Source organism: Salvia hispanica, chromosome 5, assembly GCF_029641045.1.
Source record: "Salvia hispanica isolate PSC_SH4W2 chromosome 5, Shi_PSC_v1, whole genome shotgun sequence".
Lineage (NCBI taxonomy): Eukaryota > Viridiplantae > Streptophyta > Magnoliopsida > Lamiales > Lamiaceae > Salvia > Salvia hispanica.
The window spans coordinates 38,365,299-38,377,643 of NC_142696.1; the positions used below are offsets into that span (position 1 = coordinate 38,365,299).

Genomic DNA, 12,345 nt, shown 5'->3' on the forward strand with positions numbered 1-12,345 from the left:
TAACGCCAGTCAACACATTTCACAAAAAATCCTTATCCTATTCGCAAACAATTTTCAGCGTCTCTCATTGCTCTGCTCCTCTCTGCCATGGCCAAAGTTATCGTCGACTCCGAATACCTCAAGGATGTCGACAGAGCTCGCCGCGAGCTCCGCGCTCTCATCTCCAACAAAAATTGCGCGCCGATCATGCTTCGATTGGCGTAATTTCTACTTCTCAACTTTGTCGGATTGTTTCCTCTGATTTTCGTTTTTGATTACTTCGAATGGAACTATTCTTTTCTATATTCGAATTGTGTTTTCGATTTACAGGTGGCATGACGCGGGGACTTATGATGTGAACACCAAGACCGGAGGTCCGAACGGTTCGATCCGGAATGAGGAGGAGTACGCTCACGGAGCTAACAGTGGCTTGAAAATAGCGCTTGAATTTTGCGGTTGGTTTTTGTTTTCTAGTATTTTTGAATTTTTGCTGGTGTTGATCTGTTGTGAGAATTTCTGTTTAGGTTACATTAGAATGCTTGTGTTTGTTGTATAATTCATTGCGATATTAGATTCCGTTTCTTAGTAGTCGGAAGTTGAGGAGGTTGTTATTGATTGTGGCAGTGTTGATTGATTGTGTTACTGCTTCGGATTGGATTTTACTGTTTTTGTGTATGTCGGTTAGTTGCATGCTAACTGTGAAATATGTTTAGCATTTAGGCGGTATTATTTATATAAATTAATTGTTCCACGATGATTGTTGTGAGATATTGGGTGTGGTAATGGGAAGGCTGCATGGATAAGCTTATTTCAAGGAGCTCATGAACTCTTATATCTTAAAAAATATTTCAGGTAGGTTTTTAAGCTACTTCAAAGTACTCCCTCCGTTCCGCGGTAGTGGAGGCATTTCTTTCGGCACGCGATTTAAGAAAAATTGTGATAAGTGAGAAGTAAAGGAAGAATAAAGTAGGAAATGAAAAAGGTGGAAAGATGAAGAGAAAATAAAGTAAGGGAGAGTAAAGTAAGTGAGAAGAAATGTATTGACTTTTACTAAAAAGGAAAAATGACTCCAATACTATGGAACGTACCAAAATGGAAAATGACTCGCTACTATGGAATGGAGGGAGTATATGACAACCATTGTAGGAAATACCTTATGAACTTATAAGCTCCTATGTGCTTCTACAAGATCTTATAAGTTGTTTCAAAGAGCTAGTAAGTTCGGCAAAACATACTGGCGTACTTATAAGTTATTCACCCAACTGACGTACTTTTATTAGTCCCTTAGCTTGGTTTACTATAGTATTCAAATGAATTATTTGCGCTACTCATCTTGTACAAGCTTCATTAGCATACAGTCTTCCACATTTTGGGTTTGTATAGTTATCAGATAAAATTTCAATTATTCTTGTGGCAGTAGATATACTCCATATTACTACTGAGCTTTTCAGTGGATTCTAAATTTCGGTAATTAAAAATTAATCCTGCAACTTTTCTTGAGGTTTATCTTTTATTTGAATGCAGAACAAGTGAAGTCTAAATGCCCGAAAATTACATATGCCGATCTCTACCAGGTAATCTTACTTCATGCTCTTAAGTGGCTGTTGGTTAATAGTACAAGGGAAGCTCAAAGCTCTTTTACTTTGTTTGGATAAATTTTGTATAAGTGGAGTGAATTTATTTGTCAAATTTGTAATTATGATCTTAATGAACTTGTACAATTGAGTCTTCATGTATGGTAGAATATGATACTCTTTTGTGGTCGGGTTGGCTGTTATTAAGTAGACAGAGCACGAGTGAAAGAATATGTGTTTGAATTAGTTGGGCTTCGCCAGTTGAAACCAAACTACTCTAAAAATTTGGTAATTTGAACTGCTTTGCTCTGTCAGTCAAAATAAAATACTTCTCTATACAATCTATAGTCACCCTGTCCACCTTATATAATTGCTTGGGAACAATGAGAAGTCAGCTACATGCTGATTAGTTTTAGAAGTTGTCTGGCACAATGAACTCCATGTGAGCAAGTAGGAACTGTTTTAGACTGGAAATGGATCATAATTGTTGATTATGATTGGAGTGAAGAATTCAATCCTTCTTCAGAAAATGCGGTTAGGAATCAGGATAAATAACACTAGTATTCATCTGCTAACCAAACTATTTTTAATCAATAGCTTGCAGGTGTTGTTGCAGTTGAAGTTACTGGTGGGCCCACAGTCAGTTTTGTTCCTGGTAGAAAGGTACTGTTAGTGTATCTTCATAGAAAAAAGAAAAACACTCTTGTGCCCGATCTTAAAGCTCTTTCCACTGTGCACTGCAATGATTTTAGTTCAATTAGTTTATGTGCATTGGCATTTCATTTCAATCGAATGAACAGTACTGTGATAGCCGGGTCATGTTTTTTCAGGACTCAAAGATTTCTCCGAAGGAAGGGCGGCTTCCAGATGCTAATAAAGGTTAAATAAAAATATTATGAATGTCTTAGTTCTTGAATCTTGATCCTTCGTTTGTCCAGTGCTTTTTTATGTTTCCTTCTCTGAAAACATTATTTATGTTTTGATTGTTTTTGCACATGCTTTTTGGCCGTCCCTTCTTTTGGTATAATCCTTTTGGTATAATCTTGAGATGTAATTAAAAGTTTATTTACGCTTAAGATACTGGCCAATATACTGTGACTCTAATTAACTTTTATATAAAAAATTTCTTGTCTATGGGGCGTGCTCTTTCTCACAGTGAGAGTATAAGTTTGAGGAATTCTGTCTCAGTGGACTTTGGAGAAAACACTCCATATACTGATATACTGGATTAAATTGAGAATATGAGATTAGTAATTAGTGTCATTTACATTAAAAGCTTACTAGAAGTTGAACTGATGTACTTTATTGTCTTGTGATAATAGGAGTGCCACATCTGAAGGAGGTGTTTTATCGGATGGGTTTATCTGATAAAGACATTGTAGCACTTTCTGGCGGTCACACCCTGGTAATATCAATTTACCACTGGTCTGAATGTACCAAGTAAAGGAAAAACTAAATTGTTTCAGTAAAACGATGGTTGATGCTTTTATACAGGGAAGGGCACATCCTGAAAGATCAGGCTTCGAAGGTGCTTGGACTAAAGAGCCACTGAAATTTGACAATTCATATTTTCAGTAAGTCATTAAGAGCACTTCATGCCATTTTTTTGGTTGAATTTTCTCTTTGTATATGTCTCTAATGCACATCTAAACCAGGGAGCTTCTCAAGGGGGAATCAGAGGGCCTGCTAAAACTCTCCACTGATCTGGCTTTGCTGGATGATCCTGACTTTAGGCGTTACGTGGAGCTTTATGCTAAGGTACGGCACAGTGTTTTATTTTCAGCCATCTATTATCTTTCTTTGGGAAAGTAAGTGTATAAGAAGTTAAAGAGATGAACATCTCAAGTTGGTGCAATATGCTTAGAAAGTTCAACCTTGTCATATTCAAGTACTCGAGGACCCTTGGTGTGAATGTGTCAGTCCTGGCCATTCGCTATAAATTATTCTAGAAAAAGCATATAATAACTGTCAGGTGCCAATTTTTATTTCCGAAATTTGCACGAATGAACTCAACCTCATACTTTAGAAACAGGCAATTCCTTGGTCAGAGTGATGTAGAGCCCTAATTTTAGCACCTCCCACATAAAAAACTGCGTCATGAAATATTTGCACTACTAATCTTAGGCGAGACCTTTATCAGCCTTTCCGAATACAAAAATATAAAGCCACCAAATCATTTATTTGTCTTCAACCTACCCATTAACTCGAAAAATACTCTTTTTCCATGTGGACCTACTAGGATTCAACCCCAATCATGCATCAGGCTTGATTAGTTTCTCAGCCATGACAACATATCATATCAAATTTTTGCTATTTCTAGTCGGTGACATAGTCTAATTTGTTCAACTGCCCAATGCTATTACTGTTGCACTCTAGTTTCCTTTTCTTTCGTCACAATCTTATCACAAAAAAAATTGTAACCTTTGTCTTGCCATATGCACATGCAGGATGAAGATGCCTTCTTTAGAGACTACGCAGAGTCACACAAAAAGCTTTCTGAATTAGGTTTCACTCCTCCTGGTGCTAAGACAATCGTCAAAGATGCCACTATATTAGCACAAAGTGCTTTCGGAGTTGCTGTTGCTGCTGCCGTTGTGATTGCTGGCTACTTATATGAAGCCAGGAAAAGATGAAGTAGATTAAGAAAATAAAAAATACTAAAACATGGTTACATTTTTATATTCTCTACTGTGATATGATAATCAGAGACAGGCATTGGTCACTGCCCTCTAGCCGGATCATATATTTGTATGTGGATACATTTTACCACTTACTAAAATGTTTGAAATAACACAGTCGAGGTTATACAGTTTGTTGTGCCTTCTTTCTTAGATATCCACAGCTGCTGCTACCACGCCAATCGGAAATTTAATGCCGTCTTACCGCAGCCTATACAGGTAATTAATTTCTTTCTAGGATTCTTGATTTGATGTTAAATTCTTTTTAAAATCGACATAAGTTTTACTCAGCTGTTGACATATGTGAAATATATCAAATAGTCATTGAAATTTAGGCCAGTATGTGATGGTTTAAATGTTATACTCCACTAGTGTGTTTTACACACACACACACAATTGAGAGAGAGAGGGGGAGAGAGAGAGAGAGCACTGAGCCCACACAATGATTTCGGACTTTATGTTTCTTTTCCTAACTTTCTTCCATTCGGTTATTGATTAATGATGTGATTATGGCGATAGTTCCTGCTATACTCAGTTACTGATTATAAATTTGTTATTCGAGCTAGTATTTATCTATGTATCTTTGGTCGAATTATTTAGTTGCTGGAATAATCTATTAATTCATCTACAGATTCTACGTTTTAACAACTTAAAACCATATACAACCAAGTTATTGTCCATGTCCAAATAAAGATAGGAAGAATTTACAAAATACCATTCTAAAAAAGATCATTGTTAGTAGATGGGATTGACATTAGGTTTATCAACCAAGTTATAGTCAATTGACAAAGACCCTAATCTCCCACCAAAAATGACACACAAGGGGCCTCACTCACATGGTGAAGTGAAAAGGACCAAAAGAGGTAGGTAAGCCACACTTTTATTTGTTTAGGACAACCCCATGAGTCTTGTTGTATACCTAAACACATGATGTGCACGAGCTCCTTTTAATTGCCACCCTTAACTATTCAAGATTATGGCCTAACCCAACACTCAATCACCTTAACCAATCTTGGAAAAGTTTTGGAATACTTGGGCCCTTTTTTGTGTTATTTCCCTTTACTATGTTTGTGTGTGTGATTGTGAGGGGTATAAGTTGGGATAGATTGGAATTTTGTACAACCCCACAGACTAAGAATTGATCCAACCTAACTTGATTGGTATGACAAGTGCCAATCCAAGTTTAATGGAGGTTGGAAAGTGATGGAGGGCAAGTTATTAAATGTCCTCAAATTCGTTGTGGGTGAGGTTATTAGGTTTTTTCAAAAAAAAATAAACAAAATTAATTCTTGTGTTACTTATTCGGGAAAATTCAAGTCACCTTAGGTAATATGAGGCGTGTTAAAGTTGTAGAATAACAAAATTACAAATGTAAGATGGAAATTGAGAATGAAAATTTGTGTGTTTATGTTACTATTAATTAGGAAAAAATAAGCTTTTTAATGGATTTAGATAAGCTTTGTGGAATAAAACTATGGAGGTATTTATTTATTTATGCATTCTTATCTTTTTGATATAAGAAGAGATAATGTTCGTGTGGAACTAAAATGAGTAGCGGTGGCCGTTAAGGTGGAGCCATTCTTTGGAGGGGGAAAAGATGAAAAATAGGTAGGTAAAGAATTAAGGCATGAAATTACATAAATAGACATCTCTCTTCCCCTGCTCTATCCCTATGTGACACACACAATAAATAACAAATACCAAATTGATGGGCAGATTTAAGGATTGTGATTGACGGGCACACGTTGTTATCAATGTTATTTCGGGTTAGGGGAGGAGAAAATCATGTGATGGTGGGTGACAAGTGCTATTTATGTGTGATGTTATGTGTTTCAATTTTCACTTTCCCCCCTCTTTTAATCCCTTTCCCCATATTTATTATAGCAAGAAATATTGTTTTGGAGAATATGATTTCATTATTGTCTATATTAGGGGTGTTTGGGTTGGAGAAGGTGTACATATTTGTTCTTCTAGAAATTCAGGGAAAGTGTAAATTGGGTATTCTCTTTTAACAAATAATTAAAAACACTTTAATACGATTGGATATCTCACTCGACCAAACACCTTTGGTTTGAGTAGCCAAGTATTGCAATTAACTCAATTAAATGATTAGGAATTTTGTCACGCAATCTAACGTTTTGGGTATATAGGAGTGTGTATTTATAAAGCAGTAGAAAAATTGTGTGCAGATTATCAATCAATTATGTGACGATTATCGATGAGTTAAATTGTTTAATAATGGAATTTTGTAACTGTGATAAATTCTGTGAGTGAGTGTACGCATATAATCTCGAATTAAGCTTGATATATAAGTGGAGCCATTCCTTCAATTATTCATCCGATTTGATTATATTAGTACCATTGTATACACACGGTAGGCATTACTCAATGTTATTCCAAACTCGATGAGACCACATGCTACATTTATATTACATCAATTAAATCTAATAATACGTGGAAAATGATCAATACAAAAATGCATCTCAATACAAAATCCAGACTAAATCTTGACCATGAGATTTTTCAATCTAATGGTCAATAATTGAAGAAAAACACAGTGGGTCATTATAAAGTAATTTTAGGTCATATTATAAAATTTGGGTTTGAGGTTATGTTAAGATCATTTTATGTCATGCTTATTATAATAACATAAAAATAAGTTTACGATGACCTAAAAATGACATATGTATGCTTGGTTCTGTATTTTTGTATTAAAAATGAGTTTTACATAGATCAAAACTCGTGATTTGTTTGGATCCTCATAAAATTACATTTAGTTTTGTGCTATGTGCTAAAATATGATTTATTGTGTGCTGATAGTATGTTGAGATACTTAAATATTCCATTTTCTCGTGCAAATGTCTTCGTTGAACGTATACAATTGTGATTTGTTTGGATCCTCATAAAAATACATTTAGTTTAATACATGGCGTATGAAAAAATAATTTAAATCATCAGAATTATTATTCTTTTGAGAATTTTATGAGAGAATACGTGTAGACTCAAATTCCAGCTGTCTTTGACAAAATATTAGCACTATAATCAATTCGAAATGAACTTCAATGTTACAAAATAAGAACAACTTCTACTATGTTTTAATACAACAAAAAGCATACTTTCGCACAACAATGAATCATACTTTAACATAAAACAAATTTCGTAAAATATCCCACAACGTCACCAATTAAATATGCAATGCTGTCATGTGTCGTAGTCAAGACCGTTTCAATAACACATGTAACCCATGATATTCAGATTTGGTTATGATATAAAAAGTGATTATAAGAGTACAATATATTAAGTATAATGTATGATTATAATTTATCTTCATTCCAATTTTATCGTAGCAATTGTCAGATGAATTTATTAATTATACTTGTGAATAACCCCAATTAAAATTTATTGCAAGATTCAATTAAAAGCCTTATTCAGATTTGGTTATGATATAAAAAGTGATTATAAGAGTACAATATATTAAGTATAATGTATGATTATAATTTATCTTCATTCCAATTTTATCGTAGCAATTGTCAGATGAATTTATTAATTATACTTGTGAATAACCCCAATTAAAATTTATTGCAAGATTCAATTAAAAGCCTTATTCCTCAAAGTTTGATGATTCATCAGCCATCCCAAACCCTTCTCTAACCCTACCCTAAACCCCACTTTCAATGCCTAAACTTGCAGCACAAGGTTAGAGAGAGATGAGTGGAAGGTGAAATAAAGCTCACATTTCAAGTCTCAACCACATCAATACTTGCACTTGTTGTTATGTCATTCTGGCTTGCACCCAACCTCAAATTAAAAAATCCTTCTAGAAGCCCCATAATAACAACAATCTACATGCACCAATAGAATATAAAGTGCAACAACCTACCATCTATGATGCTCATGAGTAAGGCAAAAGCAATTTTCCCATTGCCTAAAATATATAATCCCAACTCACAACTAACTTAATTACATAATCATATATTTCTAATCACCCACACACACAAGGAACAAACATCTAGTCCCACTTAATTTTGACAGTTTTGGATTTATTCCGGAAAATCACTTTAATTTGTTGCTCTCCACATCAAATTTTGGACTTGATCATCTAGTTTCACAGTTAAGAAAATTTGATTAAACAAATTAATTCTTTTTATTATTAGTTTCTAAAAATAATGAATCTTGCGGGAGAATGTTTCAATTGCTTAGATCTGGATTTTGTCACTAGATCTTCTTTAAAATAAAATATTTTTAAAAATAATAATAATGTGGAATAGATCCTATGGGCCCGGGACCTAGTATTCGAGTGGCGATCTCACAGCCGAAACACGGTATTTTTAAGTTCAAATTCTACCAAGGTTTTTGAAATTTGAATTCTCTACTCATTAATAATAATATTACTAATATAAATAACATAAAAAATGTGCAGAATAGTTTGCGATACCTCACCAGAAAGCATTAAGGTGTGGTAATTAGTTCCAACAACATGATGGCACCAAAAATGGGATTCCCAAATTTATGTAGTGATTGTTAGATGAATTTATTAATAATGGTTGGTTCAGAGTTTGGATGAAATAAGGCAACAACACACCATATCGCACACTTTCCTGCCTTTAATTTATTACCTTACTTTACACCTACCTGAAAGCTCACCTATATATTATGTCATTTTCACCTAATATTAATACCTATATTAATATACACAAACAAATTCACCCAACATTTCATATTCCCACATCCAAAAACCCTATATTATTAAATAAACGGTGTGTAAAATGATAAATTCAGAAAAATGAAATTTCCATCACTCTTAAAATTCGATTTGATTCCACTTTTTTACTACTCCCTATTATAGTATATGTATATATGTGAAGCTAATAAAGATGAATTAAGAGAATGGTACCAGCCACTCTCTCAACTCAAACCTGTCTCACCAACTCACATCTAGAAGAAATTACCACCCCCCTCCCCCACATATAGAGTCAAAAGGCTGTATGTATATATGTGTGTGTCTCTATATATATACACACATAAACTCCCCATCATGTCCATGAAGGGCTGCCGCTGATGTTCAAGATTCAAGAATCCACCTACACACTCCATAAATCATCCCCATCTAAAAAGGGTTTTCCCAAAACCAAGACTTTTTCCTTCCCTTGAATAAAATTAAAAAAAAAAAATAAAAAAAATGGGAAGATCTCCCTGCTGTGAGAAAGCTCACACTAACAAAGGCGCATGGACAAAGGAGGAAGACGACCGCCTCATCGCCTACATCCGGGCCCACGGCGAGGGCTGCTGGCGCTCCCTCCCCAAAGCCGCCGGCCTCCTCCGCTGCGGCAAGAGCTGCCGCCTCCGCTGGATCAACTACCTCCGCCCCGACCTCAAGCGCGGCAACTTCACCGAAGACGAAGATGATCTCATCATCAAACTCCACAGCCTTCTCGGCAACAAGTAAGCCTTTTTTTTCTTTTTTTCTTTTTAAGTTATTATTTTTTTTTCAAAAAAAAAAATCATTGTTGCTAACCCTTTTGTTTAATCTTAGGTGGTCTTTGATAGCGGGGAGATTGCCGGGAAGGACAGACAACGAGATCAAGAACTACTGGAACACGCACATACGAAGGAAGCTTCTGAGCCGGGGGATCGACCCGGCGACGCACCGGGCGATGAACGAGCCGGCGGAGGCGGCGAAGACAATCTCGTTCTCGGCGAAGGAGGAGGTGGTGGTGAGAGAGAGGGAGAGGAGCCCGGTGGTGGTGAAGAGGGAGAAATGCCCGGATTTGAATCTTGAGCTGAGAATCAGCCCGCCGAATCAGAGGGAGGGCGGCGGCGGTGGTACGTTGTGCTTCGGGTGTAGTACGGGAATCCACAAGAGCAAAGATTGCAGCTGCGGTGGTGATGATAATAATATTAATATGAGTAATATTAATGGAAGCAGCAGTTATTCTGGCTATGATTTTCTGGGCATGAAAGCTGGAGTTTTGGATTATAGAAGTTTGGAGATGAAATGACGTGCCATTCTTATTACTACTTTCATCTCCTATTTTACCTTTTTTTCTTTGTAAGAATTAAGATTAATTCTTGAAATATAGTAGAAATTTGAAGATATATATTAATTACTAGTATTACTTGGGATATTCTCTTCTATGAAATTTCTCTATCAATCTTGTACAAGTCATATTTACATAATTAACATTGATGATAAAGCATATTATAGCAAATTATTGACTAAATTAAGGTACTCCGTCCGTCCTAAGATAGTTGATTCATTTTTTTTTACAAAATCTCTATCTTCCCTCATATTTTATTCTCTCTTACTTTACTTTCTTCTCTTTTTATCCTTCAACACCATATTTTCTTAATCTCATGTGTCCAAAAGAAATGTCTCAACTACCTTGAAACAGATGAAGTATTCTAATTTAAAAAAATTCATAATTACTGTTGAAATATATACGATCAGGTTGGACACCTGATGAAGTGATTTGAAATTCGATCCGTAACTTTAGGCTTTTAGCAATTCGCTCTTGCCACCGAGGCACAATTTATGAAATGATTTGAATGATGCTTCATCTCCAACAAATAGATCGAGGATTTGACTCAACTCGGATGCGCTAGTAAATCTTAAATAAACTTTGTCGCGCGTCAATTTGATGAAATGTTTCAAAATCAAGGCATTATTTTTTTGTACTTGCGGTAGCTAAACTCTGTTGCATAGGGACTTACTCGAAATGGTACAGTGGTCCAAAATCTTAATACTCCTATATTTTAAACTTTGCTTCTAAAATTATTTCATACTCCTATATTTATATGGAGTTTGAATTTATAGAATTTGATCTGTACTATAATTAAGATCAGTAGAAAAACTGGTAGTAGATCTTTAAGTACATATTTTACAAAAAGGTGACTCTTTTTATAATACTCCATAAAATTGGTTAGTTGCAATTTTCATCCTTATCTAAATACTTTGGTACAATTGGTATGTTTTTATATATATATGGAATATATGATGAATCATGTGACATGGAGTATTGAACGACCTTAAATAAACACTATTTTTATGTTCGTCGATCTTCTCTTTTTCTTTTCTTTTTTTCTTTTACTTTTGCCTCTTTTTACTAATTTTAGATTCCCTTTTTTTGCAGTTTGTCTTCTTTATCAGAGGATATGAATGAATGAGAGAAAATGGATAAGCAGTGAGAGGATGAGAAGAAAAGAAGATCCAGAGGTGGGTAACCCATCTCTTCCAACATAATAAATGTAATAATTTAATACTCAATAATAATGATAATTTAGCACACTGGTATAACATATTTGATTTAATGGCACCAATAAGAAATTCATATCTAGAAACATAACTAATTCTTGTTTAGTAATTAATCATGAGTGTGAAGGTTGATTAGTTATAAGTAGTTAGTGATTTTTAAAAATGAAGTGGTTGGTAATTTTTAATCTTGAGTTTTGAGGTAAATTGGCCACATCTTGAGGTAATGGGCTTCAAATTGTTTGATCTTTTTACTAGTGCATATAGATGAGTTAATTTCGCATTTACAAGTACAGGAAACTTCATTCACTCAATTATATTTCTGCTCCTAATTAGTGATTTTCGAAATAGACAATCTTACATTCTTATACTTATTTAAATAATCAAATATTTTTGTTCTTAATGTATATGTATTTGATGTATAAGAATCAAATCACCAGTCGTCATCGTAATTTTTTGTGTTGGATTCAAAATCAGTAGTAAAATATCTCTCCTAAAGTCGAATAAAGTGCAGAGCAAGAGTTATATATAGTTTTATTAGAAGTTCAATAATTTCTTTTTGATAAAAAAAAAAACTCAGAACCAAAAATTGAAGAACGATAAAGTAGTAGTGCACACTTTGAAATATTATTTATAAACAGTTAATAAAATTTATTTTTGATTTAAAATATTTCTTCTATGTATATCATGTTATTTAATAAATTATTGTGTGTACCTATTTCCTTCTATGAGTCTATGACCACAAAAACTAAGTTGAATAAAAAAATAAAATAAAAAGTTAATAGGATAGTCATAAGATAAAAATGGGTAGACCATATATTAGAGCAATATCACTCTACCAACTTCTAACTTACTATCTGTTCTT

General features: G+C 34.3%; 2 protein-coding genes across 2 annotated transcripts; both read left to right on the forward strand.

The window, feature by feature from the left end:
* Positions 1-4,362, forward strand: APX3 (ascorbate peroxidase 3). The gene is made up of 9 exons (XM_048087667.2): positions 1-200; positions 310-434; positions 1,504-1,553; positions 2,151-2,216; positions 2,384-2,432; positions 2,876-2,958; positions 3,048-3,127; positions 3,209-3,311; positions 4,001-4,362. Exons 1-9 carry the CDS (start codon positions 88-90, stop codon positions 4,184-4,186), a joined length of 855 nt encoding a protein of 284 aa, XP_047943624.1. The 5' UTR covers positions 1-87; the 3' UTR covers positions 4,187-4,362.
* A 4,891-nt stretch (positions 4,363-9,253) lies between these two features.
* On the forward strand, positions 9,254-10,356 carry LOC125190378 (MYB-like transcription factor 4). The gene is made up of 2 exons (XM_048087668.2): positions 9,254-9,673; positions 9,765-10,356. The coding sequence occupies exons 1-2, from the start codon at positions 9,411-9,413 to the stop codon at positions 10,228-10,230; spliced, it is 729 nt and encodes a 242-aa protein (XP_047943625.1). The 5' UTR covers positions 9,254-9,410; the 3' UTR covers positions 10,231-10,356.
* Positions 10,357-12,345: the final 1,989 nt, after the last annotated feature.